The sequence below is a fragment of the Pristiophorus japonicus genome, unplaced genomic scaffold (genome assembly GCF_044704955.1).
Source record: "Pristiophorus japonicus isolate sPriJap1 unplaced genomic scaffold, sPriJap1.hap1 HAP1_SCAFFOLD_357, whole genome shotgun sequence".
NCBI classification, from domain to species: domain Eukaryota; kingdom Metazoa; phylum Chordata; class Chondrichthyes; family Pristiophoridae; genus Pristiophorus; species Pristiophorus japonicus.
In genome coordinates, this window is record NW_027253402.1 from 16,857 (window position 1) to 42,896 (window position 26,040).

General features: G+C 48.2%; 1 protein-coding gene and 2 non-coding genes across 3 annotated transcripts in view; 2 read left to right on the forward strand and 1 right to left on the reverse strand.

Moving 5' to 3' along the window:
* Positions 1–26,040, reverse strand: part of LOC139250242 (lysosomal acid phosphatase-like) — a gene marked incomplete at its 3' end in the record, with an annotated part of 88,699 nt that overhangs the window by 15,900 nt on the left and 46,759 nt on the right. The window contains exons 2-5 of the mRNA XM_070872744.1: positions 23,906–24,001; positions 20,417–20,503; positions 14,132–14,284; positions 11,402–11,500 (exon numbers count right to left, since the gene is read on the reverse strand). Of these exons, the coding sequence (XP_070728845.1) occupies positions 11,402–11,500; positions 14,132–14,284; positions 20,417–20,503; positions 23,906–24,001 (435 nt within the window). The remainder of the gene's footprint in view (positions 1–11,401; positions 11,501–14,131; positions 14,285–20,416; positions 20,504–23,905; positions 24,002–26,040) is intronic.
* trnap-agg (transfer RNA proline (anticodon AGG)) lies at positions 8,573–8,660 on the forward strand. Its single transcript is given in 2 exon segments — positions 8,573–8,608; positions 8,625–8,660. It is a non-coding gene; the product is annotated as a tRNA-Pro (tRNA).
* Positions 8,691–8,762, forward strand: trnad-guc (transfer RNA aspartic acid (anticodon GUC)). Its single transcript has one exon. It is a non-coding gene; the product is annotated as a tRNA-Asp (tRNA).

Sequence of the window (26,040 nt, forward strand, 5' to 3'; positions counted from 1 at the left end):
GGGAACTAGTGACCATACAGGTAGGTCGAGACCAATCGATCGGGAACTAGTGACCAGACAGGTAAGTCGAGACCAGTCGATCGGGAACTAATGACCATACAGGTCAGTCGAGACCAGTCGAACGGGAACTAGTGACCATACAGGTCAGTCGAGACCAATCGATCAGGAACTAGTGACCATACAGGTCAGTCGAGGTCAGTCGATAGGGAACTAGTGACCATACAGGTCAGTCGAGACCAGTCGATCGGGAACTAATGGCCATACAGGTCAGTCGAGACCAGTCGATCGGGAACTAATGGCCATACAGGTCAGTCGAGACCAGTCGATCGGGAACTAGTGACCATACAGGTCAGTCGAGGCCAGTCGATAGGGAACTAGTGACCATACAGGTCTGTCGAGACCAGTCGATAGGGAACTAGTGACCATACAGGTCGATCGGGAACTAGTGACCATACAGGTCAGTCGAGACCAGTCGATCGGGAACTAGTGACCATACAGGTCAGTCGAGACCAGTCGATCGGGAACTAGTGACCATACAGGTCAGTCGAGGCCAGTCAATAGGGAACTAGTGACCATACAGGTCAGTCGAGGCCAGTCAATAGGGAACTAGTGACCAGACCAGTCAGTCAAGGCCAGTCGATCGGGAACTAATGACCATACAGGTCAGTCGAGACCAGTCGATCGGGAACTAGTGACCATACAGGTCAGTCGAGACCAGTCGATCGGGAACTAGTGACCATACAGGTCAGTCGAGGCCAGTCAATAGGGAACTAGTGACCATACAGGTCAGTCGAGGCCAGTCAATAGGGAACTAGTGACCAGACCAGTCAGTCAAGGCCAGTCGATCGGGAACTAATGACCATACAGGTCAGTCGAGACCAGTCGATCGGGAACTAGTGACCATACAGGTAAGTCGAGACCAATCGATCAGGAACTAGTGACCATACAGGTCAGTCGAGACCAGTTGATAGGGAACTAGTGACCATACAGGTCAGTCGAGACCAGTCGATTGGGAACTAGTGACCCTACAGGTCAGTTGAGACCAGTCGATCGGGAACTAGTGACCAGACCGGTCAGTCGAGACCAGTCGATAGGGAACTAGTGATCATACAGGTCAGTCGAGACTGGACCTTAGGGAACTAGTGACTTACAGGTCAGTGGAGGCCAGTCGATCGGGAACTAGTAAGCAGACAAATCAGTCCAGGCCAAGCTATAGTCAGAAATAGCCAAGTTTGGGTATAGGGTATTAATACCCTCCCTCAATATTTGGCCTGCTTTCCCAAATGCAAACACGCACGCTCAACACGTTAAAAACAGATGAACAAAAACAAGTGCAAACATGCACAGAAGACATAAAAGTACACATAAGCTGACAGAAACAACACGCAGATCGGTAACCTATGGACACACAGACTTAGCTAAACAAACATAGCCCTGCTCTCTTTGCTGCAGCAATAGTACCTCACTGTGATAGCACAGTTCAGTGCTATCAGTCACTTTCGCTTTCCCTCCCGACATCAATAGATTAGTTTGTTGGCAAAGGGTATGAAGAGATATGGAGCAAAGGCAGGAAAATGGGGTTGAGGTCCAGATCAACCCTGCTCTAATTGAAAGGTGGAATAGGCTGAAGGGGCGAGATGACCTCCTGCTGGTCATTAGCAGAAGAACACAGCACTGACAGATGTTCTGCCGTCCGAAACATAACTGCTGCTTCTGGTTAAAGGAAGTGTCGCAGCTTCCAGTTAGTTCATCACACTCTGTCAGTTATAAATAATCTCAAAGCCGAGCTTGTTCCTGGTCAAGCCAGGACTTGAGGACAGTGGGGCACGGGTACAAACTGGCGAGGCAAGAGCAGCACTGATCAGGAAGCACTTTATCTCACAGGCTACGGCTCTGGAAGGAAAACTCAGGAGCCATTCACATGTACGTGTTAGTTAGCCACAATGCTTAGCAGTCGCTTCATTCAAAGGTGGTGTTAATCCACTCAATGTCGGGCTCAGTAACATCCCCGAGCCAAAGAGGTCAACAACACTTCGCGCAAGGTGCTGAGACCAATTGGAAAAAAAACCTTGCATTTATATAGCGCCTTTCATGACCTCAGGACGTCTCAAAGCATTTTACAGCCAGTTTTGAAGTGTTGTCGCTTTTATAATGTAAAAAACAGGGCAGTCATTTTGTGCACAGCAAGCTCCCACAAACAGCAATGTGATCATGAGCAGATAATCGTTTTTTAAATTATGTTGGTTGAGGGATAAATATTGGCCAGGACACCGGGGATAACTCCCCTAGCCTTAGGATCACCCTACTGCTGCCTCAGCTTAGGCGGCCAACAGCACAGATGGAGCGTGGGACTTTCCTGGTCTGGATGGCTCCATTTATTTACCATTATTTATTCATTCTCGCGATGTGGGCATTGCTGGCAAGACCGGCATTTCTTGCCCATCCTTAACAGCTTGCATTTTTAAAATGTGATTTACTGCCGATCTTGTAAATTAGTTCTTCGGTGCAGCCACAACACTGTGACCCTTCTGTGATCTGCAGGACAAAACTGAAGCAGTTTCACTCACAGAAACTAGGGTCAAGTTTCGGACTGAGTTGCTCCTATTTTTTTTGCAGCAACTAGTTTAGAATGGAGTATCTTAGAAATTGCAATTCTCGGCATTTAGTTTGCTCCAGTTCTAGTGAGTTAGATTAGTTTCATTTTAGAACAGATTTCTTTTCAAAAAGGGGTGTGTCCGGCCACTTACGCCTGTTTTGCAAGTTTAGGCAGCGAAAACTTACTCCAAACCAACTTAGAATGGAGTAAGTGTAGATTTTTGTACGCTCAGAAAAACTTGCCTACACTTATAAATCAGGCATAGGGAATGAGAAATGGGGGGGTGGGGGGGGGGGGGGGGAGGTTACAAGCATGAAACCCATCACTTTTACAAATAAAGAGCCATCATCAATAATAAATGATAAATAAATCAATAAATCAACAAATAAATCAATCAAAAAAAATTAAAAAAATAATTAAAAAATCAATAAATAAAAAATTTAGTTTCTACTCATCGACTGCAGCACCGGGAGCCTTCCAACAGCGTGCTGGGACGCCCCCACCCCCCTTATCCCAGTGTCTCTCTCTCTCTCTGTCTGTCAGTGTCTCTCTGTGTTTCTGACAGCGAGGGGTGGGGGGAGGAAGGGGGAGTGGGAAAGGGGAGGAGGGAGGGAGAGGGGAGAGGAGAGGAGAGGGAGGGAGGGAGGGAGGAGGGAGGTGGGGGGACAGTGAGGCTGAACGGGCCCGGCCAACGAGAGAAAGCCGGGTCGAAGACTTAAGGCGGCCCCCCCCCCCCCAAAAGGCAAGATGCCGCGCGGGCCAGCGGGACCCGCCGAAGACGTGGAGGGAGTGGGAGCAGACCGGACCGGGAGCTGAACGGGGGGGGTGGTGGGAGCCGGAGCAGGAGCTGAAGAGGAGGGAGGCCCTTGTCTGATCTTCACCGCCCCAGTGAGCCCATTCGGTCAGGGCTAGGGGCGGGGTGCTTCGGGTCCCTCCCACAGCGGCCTGGAGCTACTGCACATGCGCGCACATTCTAACGTGCATGTGCAGAGATCCCGGCGCTGCGCCAAGGGCCTGGAACGTTCCAGCAGCGGAGAGAATACCGAGGTAAGTTTTAGGCACGGTTTTGAGCGCGGAAATCAGGCGTGGCTCGCGGGGCTGCGCCGTTCTAGGCGCGGCCCGAAACTTGACCCCTATGCCTTAGTTTAGTTTCTATTCCAATGTTTCAAAAAGGGGAAAGGGATAAATAAACCTGACAACTACAGACTCACATCGCTGGTGGGGAGATTTTTGGGGACAGGAATCCGGAACAAAATGATTTGGCACTTGGAAAAGTACGAGTATGGTCTAATAAATGAAAGCCAGCGTGGATTTGTTAAAGGCAAATCATAGTAATCACATGGGATTACAGGGACAGTGGCTGCATGGGTACAAATTTGGCCTGGATAGCAGAGAGTGGAGAGCAGTGGTGGACGGTTGTTTTTCAGACCAGAGGGATCACCAGGGCTCAGTATTAGGACCACTGCACTTTTTGATATATATTAATGACCTGGTCTACAGGGAAATCTTCCTGTTGTCAGCCACTGGGAAGGTCATCGCTAGAATCCTCCTCAACCGTCTTCTCCCTGTGGCTGAGGAGCTCCTCCTGGAGTCATAGTGCGGATTCCATCCACTACAGGGTACAACAGACACTTTCTCTCCATACCCCTTGATCCCTTTAGCCGTAAGGGTCACATCTAACTCCCTTTTGAATATATCTAACGAACTGGCCTCAACAACTTTCTGTGGTAGAGAATTCAACAGGTTCACAATTCTCTGAGTGAAGAAGTTTCTCCTCATCTCGGTCCTAAATAGCTTACCCCTTATCCTTAGACCGTGACCCCTGGTTCTGGACTTCCCCAACATTGGGAATAGTCTTCCTGCATCTAATCTTTCCAATCACGTCAAAATTTTATATGTCTCTATGAGATCCCCTCTCATTCTTCTAAATTCCAGTGAATATAAGCCGAGTCGATCCAGTCTTTCTTCATATGTCAGTCCTACCAGAAATCAGTCTGGTGAACCTTCGCTGCACTCTCTCAATAGCGACAACTGCAAGAGAAATGCAGGGAACAGCACCAACTCTTGTACATGGCCTTCTTTGACCTTACAAAGGCCTTTGACATGGTCAACTGCGAGGGACTATGGAGCGTCCTCCTCCGTTTCGGCTGCTCCCAAAAGTTTGTCGCCATCCTCCGCCTGCTCCACGATGACATGCAGGCCGTGATCCTGACCAACGGATCCATCACTGACCCAATCCACGTCCGGACCAGGGTCAAGCAGGACTGCATCATCACGCCAACCCTCTTCTCGATCTTCCTCGCTGCCATGCTCCACCTCGCACTCAACAAGCTCCCCGCTGGAGTGGAACTAAACTACAGAACCAATGGGAACCTGTTCAACCTTCGCCGCCTCTAGGCCAGATCCAAGACCGTCCCATCCTCTGTCGTCGAGCTACAGTACACGGACGACGCTTGCGTCTGCGCACATTGAGGCTGAACTCCAAGCCATCGTCAACATTTTCACCGAGGCATATGGAAGCATGGGCCTTACACTAAACATCTGTAAGACAAAGGTCCTCCACTAACCTGACCTCACCACTAAGCACTGCCCCCCCAGTCAGCAAGATGCACGGCACGGCCTTGGACAACATGGACCATTTTCCATACCTTGGGAGCCGACTATCAGCAAGGGCAGACATTGACGACAAAATTCAACACCGCCTCCAGTGCGCCAGCGCAGCCTTCGGCCGCCTGAGGAAGAGAGTGATGGAGATCAGGCCCTCAAATCTGGCACCAAGTTCACGGTCTACAGGGCTGCAGTGATACCCGCCCTCCTGTATGGCTCAGAGACATGGACCATATACAGTAGATACCTCAAATCACTGGAGAAATACCATCAGCGATGTCTCCGCAAGATCCTGCAAATCCCCTGGGAGGACAGACGCACCAACGTCAGTGTTCTCGATCAGACCAACATCCCCAGCACTGACCACACTCGACCAGCTCCGTTGGGTAGGCCACATTGTCTGCATGCTCGATAAGAGACTCCCAAAGCAAGGGCTCTACTCATAACTCCTACACGGCAAGCGAGCCCCAAGTGGGCAGAGGAAATGTTTCAAGGACACCCTCAAGGCCTCCTTGATAAATGCAATGTCCCCACTGACACCGGGAATCCCTGGCCCAAGACCGCCCAAAGTGGAGGAAGTGCATCTGGGAGGACGATGAGCACCTCGAGTCTCATCGCCGAGAGCATGCAGCGGAAGCAGCGTGCGGAAAACCTGTCCCACCCACCCCTTTCCTCAACGACTATCTGCCCCACCTGTGACAGAGACTGTGGTTCTCGTATTGGACTGTACAGTCACCTGACAACTCACTTTTGGAGTGGAAGCAAGTTTTGCTTGATTTCGAGGGATTGTCTATGATGATATTAACGACCTGGACTTGGGTATACAGAGTATAATTTCAACATTTGTAGATGATATGAAACTCAAACAGTGAGGAGGATAGTAACAACAACAACAACTTGTACTTATATAGCACCTTTAACGTAGTAAAACAACCCAAGGCACTTCACAGGAGTATTATAAAACAAAATTTAACATGGCAAATGAAATTTTACGCAAATAAGTGTGAAGTGATACATTTTGGAAGGAAGACTGAGGAGAGATAATATAAATAAAGAGTACAGTTTAAAGGGGGTGCAGGAACAGAGACCGGGGGGGGGGCGCGGGTACACAAATGTTTGAAGGTGACAGAACAAGTTGATCAGGCTGTTAAATAACGTTTGGGACTCTGGGCTTTAGTACGAGAGGCAGAGAGTACAAAAGCCAGGACGTTATCCTAAACCTTTATAAACACTGGTTAGGCCCCAGCTGGAGTATTGTGTCCAATTCTGCGCACCGCACTTTAGGCCGGATGTCACGGCCTTGGAGAGGGTGCAGAGGAGATTGACCAGACTGGTCCCGGGGCTGAGGGATTTTGTTATGTGGAGAGACGGGAAAAGCTGGGGTTGATCTTAGAACAGAGAAGGTTAAGGGGAGACCTAATGGAGGGGGTCGAAAGTGCCGCCCAAAGGTCCGCCGATGTCCGCCGCGGTACCTGACGGTACTTTGGGCGGGGTTTTCATTGAAAACATCCTTCAAAGGGCGGCGGACAGCAAATGAGGGACTTATGCCACCAATCTGGGTGGCAGCGCCCAATCTCGGCGGTAAAGGCGCTTGCTAGCCAAGTGCCACCGAGGATGGAGTCAGGCCCACGGAGGGCCAAAGACCTGAAAAGGAAAAGCATAAAAATAAATAAAACCATCGGAAGACCTTCAGGGGACCCCATCCAGCTAAGTCGCTGCAAAGAAAAACATTATAAAATGTTTACTCACCTGTTTTTCAGCTCTTCACACTCACCGTCGGGGACAGACCAGCCTCCAGCCAGCGGTCCTTATCCGTTCTGGTACCGACTCCCGCCTGCACCAATCTGGCATCCCGGCTGGCGGGAGTCCACTTACACCACTCGGCCGCCCGCTGACGTCAGCGGGTGCTTCCCGCCGATTCTCCCCTCCCGCCCGATCCAGCCCAAATGGAAAGTGGCACTGGGCCCAACTCGAGGAGGAGTGTCGGCTGCACTGGGTGGTAAGGCCATCAACTTCAGGCCCGAGGGGTTTTGATTGAGCAAGCAGAGAGAAACTTCCCTCAGTAACCAGAGTTCACAAATAACTGGTTAATAAAAGAACTAAAGGGGAAATGATGTCACACAGAGGGTTGTTAAGATCTGGACACACTGCCTGATAGGGTGGTGGACTCAGATGCCATTAGACAACCACAGCTTCTCCAATTTCTCTAAGTAACACAAGTCCCTCAAACCTGGTATCATTCCAGTAAAACCTCCTCTGTACCATTTCCAAGGTGTGGACATCCTCACTAATTATGGTGTAAAGAATTGGACAAAATATTCCAGCTGAGGCCTAGCCAGCAATGTGTAAAGGTTTAGCATAGCTCCCTTGTTTTTATATTTAATGCCCTTATTTACAAAGATGAGTATTCCATAGACTCTCTTAACCGCCATATTAACTTGCCATGCCATTTTCAAGGATTTGTGAATATGCACCCCCTGTTTCCTCTGCTCTTTCAACCCCTCAAAGTAGTCCCATTTAGATCATACTGCTTCTCCATGTTGTTTCTCCCAAGGTGCATCACCTCACACTTATAAGAACATAAGAATTAGGAACAGGAGTAGGCCATCTAGCCCCTCGAGCCTGCTCCGCCATTCAATAAGATCTTAGCTGATCTGGTCGTGGACTCAGCTCCACTTACCCGCCGTCTCTCCCCGTAACCCTTAATTCCCTTATTGCTTAAAAATCTATCTATCTTTGACTTGAAAACATTCAATGAGCTAGCCTCAACTGCTTCCTTGGGCAGAGAATTCCACAGATTCACAACCCCCTGGGAGAAGAAATTCTTTCTCAACTTGGTTTTAAATTGGCTCCTCCGTATTTTGAGGCTGTGCCCCCTAGTTCTAGTCTCCCCCACCAATGGAAACAACCTCTCTGCCTCTATCTTGTCTATCCCTTTCATGATTTTAAATGTTTCTATAAGATCACCCCTCATCCTTCTGAACTCCAAGGAGTAAAGACCCAGTCCACTCAATCTATCATCATAAGGTAACCCCCTCATTTCTCGAATCAGCCTAGTGAATCGTCTCTGTACCCCTTCCAAAGCTAGTATATCCTTCCTTAAGTAAGGTGACCAAAACTGCACGCAGTACTCCAGGTGCGGCCTTACCAATACCTTATACAGTTGCAGCAACACCTCCCTGCTTTTGTACTCCATCCCTTTCGCAATGAAGGCCAACATTCCATTTGCCTTCCTGATTACCTGCTGCACCTGCAAACTAACCTTTTGGGATTCATGCTGGACGTTACACAAACCAATGAGCATTACAGAGTAGAGTTTGCTTGATGGCTCCTGCACAAGGATGACACGCGAATTTGTTAAAAGCAATTGGCTCGTTGGTCTAGGGGTATGATTCTCGCTTAGGGGTTGTTACTTGAAATTTGCGAAAGGTCCCGGGTTCAAATCCCGGATGAGCCCTCAGTTTACCCATGAATTTTACCCGTCAGTTCCTCGTTAGTATAGTGGTGAGTATCCCCGCCTGTCACGCGGGAGACCGGGGTTCAATTCCCCGACAGGGAGGCAGTTGTTTCAAAAAAAAACGTTGAATTGTTTTACGTTTTAAAGTTTAATTTGTTTTAATTGCCGGTGCTTTTAGTGTCCCCCTCCCCTTTTATAAGGGGCACTGGAGGAAAAAAAATGTGATTTTAGTGCCCAAAAAAAAAAACCCCAAAAAAAAGAAAAACACAAAAAAAAACACAAAAAAGAAAAAAAAAGGGCCTTGTAAATGTCTAGTGTGTCATCCAGGTCGGGTGGCATGGATTAATGTTTTATGTTTTCAGATAAACTCCAAAAAGAGTTTCATGCACAAGGACCCCCAGGTCCCTCTGCACCACAGCATGTTGTAATTTCTCCCCATTCAAATAATATTCCCTTTTACTGTTTTTTTTCCCCCAAGGTGGATGACCTCACACTTTCCGACATTGTATTCCATCGGCCAAACCTTAGCCCATTCGCTTAACCTATCCAAATCTCCTTGCAGCCTCTCTGAGTCCTCTACACAACCCGCTTTCCCACTAATCTTAGTGTTATCTGCACATTTTGTTGCACTACACTCTGTCCCCTCCTCTAGGTCATCTATGTATATTGTAAACAGTTGTGGTCCCAGCACTGATCCTGTGGCACACCACTAACCACTGATTTCCAACCGGAAAAGGACCCATTTATCCCGACTCTCTGCTTTCTGTTCGCCAGCCAATTCTCTATCCATGCTAATACATTTCCTCTGACTCCGCGTACCTTTATCTTCTGCAGTAGCCTTTTGTGTGGCACCTTCTCGAATGCCTTTTGGAAATCTAAATACACCACATCCATCGGTACACCTCTATCCACCATGCTCGTTATATCCTCAAAGAATTCCAGTAAGTTAGTTAAACATGATTTCCCTTTCATGAATCAATGCTGCGTCTGCTTGATTGCCCTATTCCTATCCAGATGTCCCGCTATTTCTTCTTTAATGATAGTTTCAAGCATTTTTCCCACTACAGATGTTAAACTAACCGGCCTATAGTTACCTGCCTTTTGCCTGCTCTCCAATCCGCTGGTACCTCCCCAGAGTCCAGAGAATTTTGGTAGATTATAACAAATGCATCTGCTATAACTTCCGCCATCTCTTTTAATACCCTGGGATGCATTTCATCAGGACCAGGGGACTTGTCTACCTTCAGTCCCATTAGTCTGTCCAGCACTACCTCCCTAGTGATAGTGATCATCTCAAGGTCCTCCCTTCCCACATTCCTCTGACCAGCAATTTTTGGCATGGTTTTTGTGTCTTCCACTGTGAAGACGGAAGCAAAATAATTGTTTAAGGTCTCAGCCATTTCCATATTTCCCATTATTAAATCCCCCTTTTCATCTTCTAAGGGACTAACATTTACTTTAGTCACTCTTTTCCGTTTTATATATCTGTAAAAGCTTTTACTATCTGTTTTTATGTTTTGCGCAAGTTTACCTTCGTAATCTATCTTCCCTTTCTTTATTGCTTTTTAGTCATTCTTTGCTGTTGCTTAAAATCTTCCCAATCCTCTAGTTTCCCACTAACCTTGGCCACCTTATACGCATTGGTCTTTGATTTGATACTTTCCTTTATTTCCTTGGTTATCCACGGCTGGTTATCTCTTCTCTTGCCGCCCTTCTTTTTCACTGGAATATATTTTTGTTGCGCATTATGAAAGAGCTCCTTAAAAGTCCTCCACTGTTCCTCAATTGTGCCACCGTTTAAGCCTTGTTTCCAGTCTACTTTAGCCAACTCTGCCCTCATCCCACTGTAGTCCCCTTTGTTTAAGCATAGTACGCTCGTTTCTGACACAACTTCCTCATCCTCAATCTGTATTACAAATTCAACCATATTGTGATCACTCATTCCGAGAGGATCTTTTACGAGGAGATCGTTTATTTTTCCTGTCTCGTTACACAGGACCAGATCCAAAATGGCTTGCTCCCTTGTAGGCTCTGTTACATACTGTTCTAAGAAACAATCCCGCATGCATTCTATGAATTCCTCCTCCAGGCTACCCCCTGCGATTTGATTTGACCAATCGATATGTAGGTTAAAATCCCCCATAACTACTGCCGTTCCTTTTTCACATGCCTCCATTATTCCCTTGATTGTTGCCCGCCCCACCATGAAGTTATTATTTGGGGGCCTATAAACTACGCCGACCAGTGACTTTTTCCCCTTACTATCTCTAATCCCCTTATTATCCACATTAAATTGCATTTGCCATGTGTCTGCCCGTTTCACCATCCTGCATCCTCCTGAAGTCTTCTACTACCTTGCTCAGTATTTATATGTTGCTAAGTGTTGTGACATTCACAAACTTCGCAATTGTACTCTGTATACCCACGTCCAGGTATTTTATATAGAACTCGAAAAACAATGGTCCTAATACCGGCCCCTGGGGGATGGACCACACTGCATACTTCTCCAGTCAGAAAAACAATCGTTCATCATCATTCTCTGCCACCTATCCCTTAGCCAATTACATATCCAAGCTGCGTTTCCCACATTACAACACTGACTACATTTCAAAAGTAAGTCATTGACTGTGAAGTGTTCTGACACATCCCGAGGGAGTGAAAGGCAATATAAGAAAGGCTAATTATTTCTGCGTGTGCCACATTAGGTACAGTTGTGTTAATGAATGGTCCTTGACACTTGCCTGACTTTCCTTCACTTTTTCCCGAACTTCTCGGCTTTCCATAGTCTCCTTTAACAGCTGCTGATAACGGGGGCAGTTCGATATCGGGAACTTGAGAAACTGAAACAATAGCATCACTTTCAGTAGACATCGGTGGGAAGAGCTCAGTTCTCAACTCGTGCCACAATAAATCGAAGGAGTGACTGGACCCAGCCAGGAATCATAAGAACATAACAAATAGGAACAGGAGTAGGCCATTTGGCCCCTCGAGCCTGCTCCGCCATTTAATAAGATCATGGCCGATCTGATCATGGACTCAGCTCCACTTCCCAACCCGCTCCCCATAACCCTTTACTCCTTTATCGCTCAAAATTCTGTTTATCTCTGCCTTAAATATATTCAATGACCCAGCCTCCACAACTCTCTGTGTCAGAGAATTCCACAGATTTACAACCCTCAGAGAAGAAATTTCTCTTCATCTCAGTTTTAAATGGGCGGCCCCTTATTCTAAGACTATGGGCTCAATTTTCCCAAAAGCTTTTTTTTTGACGTACTTGAAGAGTTACGCCCATTTTCTGGGGGCCCCAAGTACACCAAAGAAAAAGTTCTAAGCTTCCCCGTTGGATTTCTTCATTTTGGTGTGGCCTAACCTGTACTTTAGTTTTGGGAGTGGAACCTTGATCTGCGCCAAAAAGATCAGGTTGCCATGGTAACCAGGGACACAATGTGAGCTGAGGCTGCAAAGTGAAGCATACAGCCAGCTCCCAACACATTAAAATACATTGCAGCAACTTATCTCCAATTATTAAAGCCGGTCCCGCTCCCCGCCCTGGCTGAAGGGCTTGCCGGTGTCGGTTCAGCTCCAGCACCCACCCCTCCCCCCCAGCCCCAAGTGCCTTGCCAGTCCCGCACCCCGCTTCTATCCCTGGCCGAAGGGCTTGCCGGTCCGATTTCCCCCCCCCCACCAGCCCCGAGTTCCTTACCAGTCCTGCTCCCCAGTCCTATCCCAGGCCGAATGACCTCCTCCCTTCCAGTCCCCGCACCTAACTACACCCGAAAGGCTTCCCCCCCAGCCCCTCCCTACACTCCCTTCCACCACTCTCTTTCTCTCTCTCCCTCTCTCTCTTACCTTTCCTGCTGCTGCTGTCCGGGCATCTGCTGCACTTACCCGCGCCGATTCCCTTCCCCTGCGCCGATTTCTTTAACGTTCGGGAAGGTTTCTCTGCAGAGGCCACATACACCGGCCTAAGCAGAACTGGCGTAACTCTCAGCTGGCCAAACTTGCCTAAATGGCCAGAATTGGTGCGGGTGGCAGGTTACGCCCCCTGTGGCTGAAAAAAAACTGATCTAAAAAAATGGTAACTAACTGAGTTACGCCGGTGCAAATTGATCGGGGCAACTGTGGTTTTTCAACTTGGGACAAAAATAGCAGCGTGCTCCAAAAAAACACCGCAAATCACCGGGGAAAATTGAGCCTTATGTCCACTAGTTTTAGTTTCCCCTATGAGTGGAAACATCCTCTCTGCATCCACCTTGTCAAGTCCCCTCATAATCTTAGACGTTTCAATAAGATCACCTCTCATTCTTCTGAACTCCAATGTGTGTAGGCCAAACCTACTCAACCTTTCCTCATAAGTCAACCCCCTTATCTTCAGAATCAACCTAGTGAACCTTCTCTGAACAGCCTCCAATGCAAGTATATCCTTCGTTAAATACGGAGACCAAAACTGTACACAGTACTCCAGGTGTGGCCTCACCAATACCCTGTACAGTTGTAGCAGGACTTCTCTGCTTTTATACTCTATTCCCCTTGCAATAAAGGCCAACATTCCATTTGCCTTCCTGATTATTTGCTGTACCTGCACACTAACTTTTTGTATTTTATGCACAAGGACCCCCAGGTCCCTCTATACTGCAGCAATTTGCAATTTTTCTCCATTTAAATTATAATTTGCTTTTCTATTATTTCTGCCAAGGTGGATAACCTCACATTTTCCCACATTATACTCCATCTGCCAATTTTTGCCCACTCACTTAGCCTGTCTATATCCCTTTGCAGATTGTTTGTGTACTCCTCACAACTTGCTTTCCCACCCATCTTTGTATCATCAGTGTCAAACCCTGTCCCAGTGGATAGTGCACCACACTGTCCCATCGGGTTGACTTATGAGGAAAGGTTGAGTAGGTTGTGCCTCTACTCATTGGAATTCAGAAGAATGAGAGGTGATCTTATTGAAACGTCTAAGATTATGAGGGGGCTTGACAAGGTGGATGCAGAGAGGATGTTTCCACTGATGGGGGAGACTAGGACTAGAGGGCATGATCTTAGAATAAGGGGCTGCCCATTAAAAACAGAGATGAGGAGGAATTTCTTCTCTCAGAGGGTTGTAAATCTGTGAAATTCGATGCCTCAGAGAGCTGTGGAAGCTGGGTCATTGAATAAATTTAAGACAGAAATAGACACTTTCTTAACCGATAAGGGGACAAGGGGTTATGGGGAGCGGGCAGGGAAGTGGACCCGAGTCCATGATCGGAACAGCCATGATCGTATTGAATGGCGGAGCAGGCTCGAGGGGCCGTATGGCGTACTCCTGCTCCTATTTTTTATGTTCTTATGTTGTTATGATAAGGGAACAGGACCCCCGCCCGAGGGTAGTGCACCCCACACTGTTCCATCGAGTAATACAAGAACAGGAACTCTGTCCCACTGGGCACTGCTCTCCCCGCATTCTTAGTATTACTAATACTTGCCTTGTCATCTTTCACAGGCACTGTATGCACAGGAATTGGTTGCCAGGTAAGGCCAGGACGGAAGATCTGATGTCCTTGTGGAGGGTACAGAGCAGCGAGATTCACCTCAGCACTCATCAGAGTTCGGTCAATATCCGTGCTCTGAACATAAATCTGCAGTGGAGAGAAAACCAAAGGCTGAAGACACACCAGACTTGTTCTCAAGGCCCAGTAGCTGCCTGGTACTGAATAGGAACCCCGCACGGTGGGCATTGTACCCCCACACTGGTATTGCTGTTTCTTCATTGTCACTGTGTCAATTCTCAACCCAACACCATCACAGGTGCGCCATCATTGCAAGACTGCGGCGGTTCAAGGATAAGGCCCGCCTCCACCTTCTCAAGGTAACTAGGGGATGGTCAACAAATGCCAGCCTTGCCAACACCGAATCTCATCCCGCGAAGTGAAAACGACCTTCACTGGTGAAATGAAGACTCGTCGCTCCATCTTCTTGGGATCCCAAACCTGTGGACCTACCCATCTCCCCCAGACTGCCTTTCCTCCTACAATCTACAAGCTTCTAATACACACATTCAGTGGCGACTCGCCCTTACTTCCTGATACGCCTCACTTCAGGATGGGCATCCTGCTTGTGGGGACGATTGTCATGTATGTATGCTTGGGGTTACTAGCCACCAGGTGGCGCCACTGTCGGAGGTCATTGGGCTGTACGCACATGTGTGTGGCCCAGGTCTAAAAGGTAAGCCATCATGTAATGTAATCACTTTGGGCCCTAATAAAGCAGAGCTAGGTTTGTACCTGTGTTAGTTTACAGTATTTAGTCTATTGAGTTATTACATACATAGCATTTGGCGTCGAGGTAACTTAAGAACCTTCGCATACAAAAATGAGCACAATTGGAATTCTGGAGCGATTCGTGGAGGGAGAGGACTGGGCAGATTTTGTAGCTCGCTTGGACCAGTACTTCGTGGCCAACAAAATGGAAGCAGTTAGGCGTAGGGCGGTCCTCCTCACGGTTTGCGGTCCGAAAATCTATGGACTCAAAGAATCGTCTCTCGCCTGTAAGTCCAACGGATAAGGACTATGAGGAATTGTATGCTCTGGTACGTGACCGGCTCAAACCAAAAGAAGGCATCATCATCTCACGATATCGATTCTACAAGCACATTCGTTCTGAGGGCCAGGATGGGACGGAATTCGTTGCCGACCTAAGACGTCTAGCTGGACCGCGTAAGTTCAAAAACGCGTTGGGAGACATGCTGCGGGATTTCTTTGTAATCGGCATCAACCACGAGGTGATCCTGCGTAAGCTACTGGCGGCGGAGACACTGGATTTGAGCAAGGTCATCACGATTGCCCAGGCATGCATGACAACGGACAAAAACTTAAAGCAGATATCATCGAAAAATTGGAACTCGGCAACTACTGTAAACAAGATTGTATCGTCGTTTGGCAGAGCTGCCTATGGCAGAGCCTACTTGACTGAGTATGCGAAACCTGTGGCTGCACAAAATCCGCCAACGGGAATGAATCCAATCTCACCGTGTTGGCGTTGTGGGGGCAATCATCGGCTTCATCAGTACATTTTGTAAAGGCTGTTCGAGACTGGGGCATCTCCAGCGCTTGTGTCCGCAACTGAGCAAGCGTGCTGCGACACACCACGTGGAGAATGATGACCAGTATAGCGCGGATCCGGATATGCAATCCGAGATACCAGAGTAGGAAGTGTATGGACTGTATTCGTTCCGAACAAAGAGCCAACCAATAATGATTAATGTGAAACTTAACGGTGTGCCGGTATCGATGTAATTGGACACGGGTGCGAGTCAATTAATAATGAGCCAGATGACATTCGACAAGCTGTGGGATACTAAGGCTGTGAGGCCTAAGCTGAGTCCAATCAATGCCAAGTTGCATACGTACACTAAAGAACTCATAACGGTGATTGGCAGTGCAGTAGTCAAGGTGTCATATGATGGTGCAGTTCATGATTTACCATTATGGATTGTTCCAGGCAATGGTTCAATGCTGTTTGGCAGGAATTGGCTAGAAAAAATCAAATGGAATTGGAACGAGATCAAAGCGTTGTCGTCGGAGGATGATACTCCATGTGCTCAAGTGCTGAGCAAGTTCCCCTCGCTATTTGAACCAGGCATCGGCAATTTCAAGGGAGCCAAGGTTCACGTGGACTCGGATGCAAGACCCGTCCATCATAAAGCTTGGGCGGTTCCATACATGATAAGGGAGAAGGTCGAAATCGAACTGGACAGACTCCAGCGTGAAGGGTTGAATTTAACGAATGGGCCAGCCCCATTGTTCCTGTGTTGAAGAGTGATGCACTGTCAGGATTTGTGGAGACGACAAGGTTACGATCAACCGAATTTCGAAACAGGATCAATACCCGTTACTGAAGGCTGATGACCTGTTTGCAACGCTAGCCGGGGGGGGGGGGGGAAGTCATTCACCAAACTGGATCTGACGTCGGCCTACATGATACAGGAGCTGGTCAAGACGTCAAAGAAACTTACGTGCATCAACACTGTTTATCTACAACAGGTGTCCTTTCGGAATTTGCTCGGTTGCAGCCATATTTCAGAGGAACATGGAGAGTCTACTGAAGTGCTTCCCTGAACCGTCATGTTCCAAGATGACATCCTGGTCACATGTCATGACACTGCCTAACATGTGAACAACCTGAAAGAGGTTCGACATCGTCTGGACAAAGTGGGACTCAGACTGAAACGTTCGAAGTGCGTCTTCATGGCATCAGAAGTCGAATTCCTGGGGAGGAAAATTGTTGCTGCTAATCTGTTTTGCTCCAACATGCTGCTGGTACATTGCGGGACCAGCCAGGACCCGATATTATCGGTTGTGAAACTCTGTGTCCTTAGTGGTGATTCGTCTGCCATACTCAAGCAAATGGTTGATGAGACCAAACCTTACGACCGTCGCAAAGATGAACTATCCATTCAGTCAGATTGTTTACTGTGGGATAATCGTGTTGTTATGCCTAAGAAAGGCAGAGAGAAATTTGTACATGATCTACATAGCACTCATCCCAGTGTTGTCATGATGAAAGCCATTGCCAGGTTTCATGTATGGTGGCCCGAATTGACACTGATCTGAAATCATGTGTGCATCAGTGCAACACTTGCATGCAGCTAAGTACAGCACCAGCAGAATCGCCGCTGAGTCTGTGGTCGTGGCCATCTAAACCATGGTCCAGGATCCACAGCGACTTTGCAGGTCCCTTCCTGGGAAAGATGTTTTTAGTCGTGGTGGATGCATATTCCAAGTGGATAGAGTGTATAATCATGTCATCCAGTACATCCACAGCTACCATTGAGAGCCTTCGTGTCATGTTTGCCACTCATGGTCTGCCAGACATCGTTGTAAGCGACAGTGGACCTTGTTTCACTAGTCTGGAGTTTCAAGAGTTCATGAAACTCAATGGTATCAAACATGTGAGGTCAGCACCATTCAAACCCGCATCTAATGGTCAAGCAGAGCGTGCTGTCCAAACCATCAAGCAGAGTATGAAACGTGTAACTTAAAGTTCACTGCACTCGCTTGTCACGCGTTTTGCTTAGTTACAGGACAAGACCCCACACGCTTACCGGGGTCCCCCCTGCTGAACTATTGATGAAGAGAGGTCTCAATACCAAGCTCTCTCTTGTCCACCCTGACTTGAACGATCATGTTGAATACAGACGTCAAAGTCAGCAGGGGTATCATGATCACGCTGCTGTGTCGCGCAACATTTCTGTTAACGATTCTGTGTATGTACTAAATTATGGTCAAGGTCCCAAGTGGGGTAACAGAGTGTTTATCATCAAGCTCAAGAATGGACAAACATGCAGGAAACATGTTGATCAGATAAAGCTGCGGCACACGGATGAACCGGAACAGTCTGAGGAAGACACAATCAGTGACCAACCAACCTACCCTCAGTCATCAGAGGACTCCGCTGTCATCAATGAATCTGGACTTTCAATCCCTGACATGGTCATTGCCACTCCCATCAGATCGGCTACCCAGCCCCCAGTCATAACAGACTCAAAACGCTCACCCAAGGCTGGAGTTGAACTGAGACATTCAACTCGGAGCGGAAAGCCCCGGACCATCTCAATTTGTCAAAAGACTGTTACCAATATCTTAAAGGGGGATATTGTCATGTATGTGTACTTGGGGTTACTAGCCACCAGGTGGTGCCACTGTCGGAGGTCACTGGGCTTTACGCACGTGTGCACGGCCCAGTTATAAAAGGCAAGCCATCAGTTTGGGCCCTAATAAAGCAGAGCCAGGTTGGTACCTGTGTTAGTTTACAGTATTCAATCTATCGAGTTATTACATACATAACAACGATGAATGAAGACAATCAACAGGCGTTTCACTGAAGCAGTAACAGTCTGTATCTGCCTGGATGACAGGACATAGAAAGGGCAGCTGCATCTATTAGGGTGTCCAGCCACCAAGCTCAGGGAATGCACAGATCTGTAGTCCCTCTGTACATGCTCTTCTCCTGAAACAGCACAGGAGGCTGCCATTCGGCCCATCGTCCCTTTGAAAGATCGATCCAGTTAGTTCCACTCTCCTGCTCTTTCCCCAAGGCCCTGCAAATGTTTCCTTTTCAGGTATCTATTCAATTCCCATTTGAAAGTCACTATTGAATCTGCTCCCACCGCCCTTTCAGACAGCGCGTTCCCGATCACAACAACTCGCTGCGTAAACACATTTCCCTTCCTCTACCCTCTGCTTCTTTTGCCAATGACCTTAAATCCTCTGGTTACCGACCCTCCTGCCATTAGAAGCAGTTTCTCCTGTTTACTCTATCATTTTAAAAACCTCTATTCAATTTACCCTTAACCTTCTCTGTTCGAAGGCTGCTCCAGTCTGTCCACATCCCCGGTACCAGTCTAGTAAATCTCTCCTGCATCCTCTCCAAGGCCTCGCCATCCTTCCTGGTGTGGTGGCCAGAATTGGACACAATACTCCGGGCTGAGGCCTAACCAAAGGTTTAGTGTGAAGTATCATCAGCTATCTCATGCAAGGTGGCTGCTATCATACATTTACCCACTCAGTGAGCATCAGTAGGCTCCTTGACCGTGTTTGGGGTGCAAGAGGTGGCAGGAAAGCCACTGTAGCTGAAACCCATCCTGCCCCTCGCACACGAACAATACTCTAGTGCCTTTTATTTTGGAAAAAAACTGCTTTGCAAAGTTGTAATCAAAACAATGAATGCCGAGCCCAAATAGGAGATATTGGGAAGGGTGGCCAATAGCTTTTTCAAGGAGGTGGGATTTAAGGAGGATTTTAAACGGGGATACGGAGCTGGAAAGGTGGGGGGGAATTCCCAAATACAGGCTTAGGCAGCTGACTGGAGGGCCGGCCATGATGGTGCATGGGGGGGGGGGGGGGGGGGGGGAAGGGGGCCCGCGTGGGGGCGAGGGAGGCGCAGCGGGCGGTGGGGGCGGGGGAGGCGCGTGGCGCATGGGGGCGGAGGGCGCATTGGGACGGGGGGGCGCGTGGGGACGCATGGTGGCGCGTGGGGGCGGGGGGACGCATGGGGGCGGGGGGGCGCATGGGGGCATGGGGGCATGGGGACGCATGGTGGTGCGTGGGGGCGCATGGGGTCGCAAAGGAGGACTTGGAGGAACGGAGCGTTTATGCGAGGAGGGTTATGGAGCCGGTGGATATTACAGAGAGGGGAAGGGATCAAGCCATGGAGGGATTTAAACACAAAGATGATTATAATTAGCCTTGGGGCTTGCATAGAAGGTCAGGCTCAGCGAATGGGGAATTTTACACTAGAGCAACATAGACCTTAGGGGAAAAGATTGGAGGATAAGATTGGGGGATATAATTCTATTGCCCAGCCCCCCCGGACCCCTTCCATACCCCCCCCACCACCTCCAAACCCACTCACCACCTTCTGTCCCCCCACTTCCACCTCCCCGGGTCCAAACCCTCTCTCCCCCCGGGTCCACATAACACCCCGGGCACTGCAAACCGCTCAGACCTTCTTCACTTCCCTCTGACCCCTGCCCCCCCTTTCCCGTCCCGCCCCCTCCGCCCCGTCCCTCTGACCTACACCCCCCCGCCCCTGTCACCCCCTGGTCCTGCCCTCTGCCTCCCCGGTCCAGCACTCTGCCCCGCCGGTCCGGCCCTCTAATCCCCGCCCCTGCACTCTGCCCCCCACCCCTGCACTCTGCCCCCCCCTGGTCCTGCCCTCTGCCGCCTCTGCCGCCACAGCCCCCCCCACCCCCCCCGCCCTCTGCACCTCACCTCTTGACGGTCGTACGAGGAATTGAGGAAGTCTTTGTAACGATGTCGCAGATACTGGCCCAGCTCGTACTGCTGCCTCATCCCAATCTACAGAAGAGCAGCAGAAAATCTGGTCATTACTGGGGGGAAAGGTCAGCACCAGAGGTCAGCGCCAGAGGTCAACCCACGATCGCCACGGCAGTGGATCCGCCTCAACAACTGCCACTTCAAAACCTGGTCATTACTGGGGGGAGAAAGGTCAGCACCAGAGGTCAGCGCCAGAGGTCAGCCCACAATCGCCATGACAGTGGATCCACCACAACCGCTTCAAATCCTGGCTCCAGTCCAACACACCGGAAGGCCGTTCCCGCAACAGCTCAGTGAGTAAGTGCACTACCCGGAGTGGGGACAGACAGTCGGTCCCATCCTCGGTCTGTGCTGGGTATCGCTTAGCTGTTCCCAGCCAATGTGGCGATTGGCCTCAGTGCCCTTAGACTAGGGAAGGGAAACCAGTCAAGGTGCCAGCTGCTGATGGCTGTGCAGTCACCCCTGCTCAGATCAGTCTGGAGATAGCATTGTGCTGGGCTTCGATGTATCATGAGGGGGTGGCGGGGGGAGAAAGAAAATCCAGGTGGGCGTGAGCTGTTGGATTCAGAGCTCAGCAGTATCCTCCCGTCCTGACCTCAGATAGCAACCACAGGAGCACATGCAGTCAGTGAGCAGAGGCGGCAGAGGTGATCTCACAGCTCACTTAACAAGGCAGAGATTGAAGAACAGGAATAACGAGACATTCCCAGTACAAGTCACAGCTCATACAGCACCAGTCAGAGTCCCACCTGCGACTCTCATCACCATGACGTGCAGAATCCTGATTGCCCAATCTCAGTCGGGGCTGCGTACGCTGACCATGCCACACATAGCTCTGGCTCTGTTGGTCAGAGCATAAACCAGGAAATAGTGGGGGCTTGTAAAAAGGGAGCAGCAATACTCATGCATGATTTTAACTCCACATTGATTGGACAAATCAAATTGGTCAGGGTAGCCTTGAGGAAGAGTTCATAGAGTGCATAAGGGGCGGGGTTCCTTGAACAGTATGTAACGAAACCAACCAGGGGGCAGGCTATCTTAGATCTGGTCCTGTGCAATGAGACAGGATTAATAAACAATCTCCTAGTAAAGGATCCCCTCGGAATGAGTGATGGTTGAATTTCAAATTCAGATGGAGGGTGAGAAAGTTGGATCTCAAACCAGCGTACTAAGCTTAAGTAAAGGAGACTATGAAGGTATAAGGGCAGAGTTGGCTAAAGTGGACTGGGAAAATAAATTAAAGTGTAGGACGGCTGATGAACAGTGGCGTACATTTAAGGAGATATTTCACAACTCTCAAGAAAAATATATTCCAGTGAGGAGGAAAGGGTGTTAAAGAAAAGATAGCCATCCGTGGCTAACTAAAGAAATAAAGGACAGTATCCAATTAAAAACAAGGGCATACAAAGAGGTCAAAACTAGTAGGAGGACAGAAGACTGGGAAGCTTTTAAAAGCCAGCAAAGAATGACTAAAAAAATGATTAAGAAAGGGAAAATAGACTATGAAAGTAAACTAGCACAAAATATAAAAACAGATAGCAAGAGTTTCTATAGATATATAAAAAGGAAAAGAGTGGCTAAAGTAAATGTTGGTCCCTTACAGGACGAGACCGGGGAATTAGTAATGGGGAACACGGAGATGGCAGAAACTCTGAACAAATATTTTGTATCAGTCTTTACAGTAGAGGGCACTAACAATATCCCAACAGTGGATAGTCAAGGAGCTATAGGGGGGGAGGAACTTAACACAATCACAATCACTAAGGAGATGGTACTCAGTAAGATAATGGGACTAAAGGCAGATAAATCCCCTGGACCTGATGGCTTGCATCCTAGGGTCTTAAGAAAAGTAGTGGCAGGGATGGTGGATGCATTGGTTGTAATTTACCAAAATTCCCTGGATTCTGGGGAGGTCCCAGCAGATTGGAAAACTGCAAATGTAATGCCCCTATTTAAAAAAGGAGGCAGACAAAAAGCAGGAAACTATAGACCAGTTAGCCTAACATCTGTGATTGGGAAAATGTTGGAGTCCATTATTAAAGAAGCAGTAGCAGGACGTTTGTAAAAGCATAATTCGGTCAGGCAGAGTCAGCAAATTTGCTGGAATTCTTTGAGGATGTAACGAACAGGGTGGATAAAGGGGAACCAGTGGATGTGGTGTATTTGGACTTCCAGAAGACATTTGACAAGGTGCCACATAAAAGGTTACTGCACAAGATAAAAGTTCACGGGGTTGGGGGTAATATATTAGCATGGATAGAGGATTGGCTAACTAACAGAAAACAGAGAGTCGGGATAAATGGTTCATTTTCGGGTTGGCAGTCAGTAACTAGTGGGGTGTCACAGGGATCAGTGCTGGGACCCCAACTATTTACAATCTATATTTACGACTTGGAGGAAGGGACCAAGTGTAACATAGACAAGTTTGCTGATGATACAAAGAAGGGAGGAAAAGCAATGTTTGAGGAGGAAACAAAAAATCTGCAAAAGGACATAGACAGGCTAAGTGAGTGGGCAAAAATTTGGCAGATGGAGTATAATGTTGGAAAGTGTGAGGTTATGCACTTTGGCAGAAAAAAAAATCAAAGAGCAAGTTATTATTTAAATGGAGAAAGATTGCAAAGTGCTGCAGTACAGCTTGACCTGGGGGTACTTGTGCAAGAAACATAAAAGATTAGTATGCAGGTATAGCAAGTGATCAGGAAGGCCAATGGAATCTTGGCCTTTATTGCAAAGGGGATGGAGTATAAAAGCAGGGAAGTCTTGCTACAGTTATACAAGGTATTGGTGAGGTCACACCTGGAATACTGCGTGCAGTTTTGGTTTCCATATTTCCGAAAGGATATATTTGCTGTGGAGGCAGTTCAGAGAAGGTTTACTAGGTTGATTCCAGAGATGAGGGGGTTGATTTATGAGGAAAGGTTGAGTAGGTTGGGCCTCTACTCATTGGAATTCAGAAGAATGAGAGGGGATCTTATCAAAACGTATAAGATTATGAGGGGGCTTGATAAGGTGGATGCAGAGAGGATGTTTCCACTGATAGGGGAGACTAGAACTAGGGGGCATAATCTTCGAATAAGGGGCCGCCAATTTAAAATTGAGATGAGGAGGAATTTATTTTCTCAGAGGGTTGTAAATCTGTGGAATTCGTTGCCTCAGAGATCTGTGGAAGCCGGGACATTGAATAAATTTAAGACAGAAATAGACAGTTTCTTAACCGATAAGGGATTAAGGGGTTATGGGGAGCGGGCAGGGAAGTGGACCTGAGTCCATGATCGGATTAAATGGTGGAGCAGGCTCGAGGGGCCGTATGACCGACTCCTGCTCCTATTTCTTATGTCTCACATCGGAACGTATGTGAAGTAGAGACTGTGAGGGGACGCAGGGGAATGAGAGAGAGAAATATAGAGATAGATCACTGACCTGGGAAAGCTGCCCGAATCCTTGGGGCCAGTACTTCTCAGTGTACGGATCTGTTGGGTATGCCTCGGTAGGAGATCGGTCTCCGTGGCGATAAACCTGTGAAAACAGTCACTGAAGTTACAAAGTACAGATTACACAGGCCAATTTTATTATCATTTAATTATTATCAATACGCACATGATAAATGAACAAGAAGCTCGACTACAATCAGCTCCTGGGGTGAAAGAAATAAAGACGGAGACACATACACACACACACACAAACAGACGGTCACAGGGCAGCGTGAAATGGCGGCCCCTCCACGGAGAGTTGCCGACCATTTCACGCCGCCCTGTGACCGCTGCTTTCAGGCGGCCAGAGGCCTTATCGGAAGGGGCAATTTTGGCCCCAACATAAAACTAAAAGAAAAAGCATACAAAAATGCAAAGATTAGCAGAGATTCTGCCAACTGGGAGAGATACAAGGAACAACAGAAGGTGACAAAACAGATTGTAAGAGCTGCAAAAAGGGAATATGAAAAGAAACTTGCAAGGGATGTCAAAATCAACACAAAGAATTTTTACAATATGAGGAAAAAGATGGGCAGTGTTATATATGTGAACTTGTATTTACTCTGTACAGCCACCAGAAGGCTCATCCCCTGGAGTCCCAAGGGGTCCCATAATCCCTTGGGAGCACAGGTATTTAAGGAGGCTTCACAGGTTGGAGAGGCACTCTGGAGACCTGCAATAAAAGACTGAAGTCACACTTTACTTTGAGCTCACAGTGTTCAGTCTGAGTCTTTCTCCATACACAACTGGCAGATACAGATAGTGAACCCAAAGATGCAGAGAACAGTGGGCATCCTGGAGAAATTCTCGGAGGGAGATGATTGGGAAACTTTTATGGAGTGACTCGACCAATATTTCGTCGCCAACGAGCTAGATGGGGAAGAGAGCGCTGCCTAACGAAGGGCGATCCTCCTCACTGCCTGTGGGGCACCAACGTATGGTCTCATGAAGAATCTGCTCACTCCAACAAAATCCATGGAGAAATCATACGACGTTTTGTGCACACTGGTCCGAGAGCATTTGAACCTGAAGGAAAACGTTCTGATGGCGAGGTACTGGTTCTACACTTACAAAAGGTCTGAAGGCCAGGAAGTGGTGAGCTATGTTGCCGAGCTAAGACGCCTTGCAGAACATTGCGAATTTGAAGGACATTTGGAGCACATGCTCAGAGACTTTTTCGTACTTGGCATTGGCCACAAAACAATACTTTGCAAACTTTTGACTGTAGAGACCCCAACCTTGAGTAAGGCCATAGTGATAGCCCAGGCTTTCATTGCCACCAGTGACAATATGAAGCAAATCTCTCAGCGCACAAGTGCTGCTACAAGTACTGTGAACAAAGTGATGTTGTTTTCGAATCGTAAAGTACAGGGCAGGTCACACATGCCTGCAGCTGCACGTCCGCAGATGTCTCAGAGTCCAGCATCAAGGGTGATGAATGCAAGGCCATTAACACCTTGTTGGCGCTGCGGGGGTGATCATCGTTTCCATTCATGCCGATTCAAAGAGTACGTTTGCAAGGGCTATGGAACAATGGGACACCTCCAATGAGTGCACAGGCGAGCTGTCAAGTCTGTTAAACCTGCAAGCCACCATGTTGTAGAGGAGGACAGATCCACGGAAGATCACGACGAACCAGAGCCTCAGATCGAGGAGGCAGAGGTACATGGAGTGCACACATTCACCATGAATTGTCCCCCGATAATGCTGAATGTTGAACTCAATGGACTCCTGGTGTCAATGGAGCTGGACACGGGCGTGAGCCAGTCCATCATGGGCAAAAAGACTTTCGAAAGGTTGTGATGCAACAAGGCCTCAAGGCCAGTCTTAACTCCAGTTCACATGAAACTAAGAACTTACACAAAAGAACTGATTCCTGTAATTGGCAGTGCTACCATAAAGGTCTTCCACGATGGAGCGCAAGCTACCACTCTGGGTGGTACCGGACGATGGTCCCACGCTGCTCGGCAGGAGCTGGCTGGGAAAGATACGCTGGAACTGGGATGACGTCCGAGCTGACGACACTTCGTGTGCCCAGGTCATAAACAAATTTCCTTTGCTGTTCGAATCAGGCATCGGGAAATT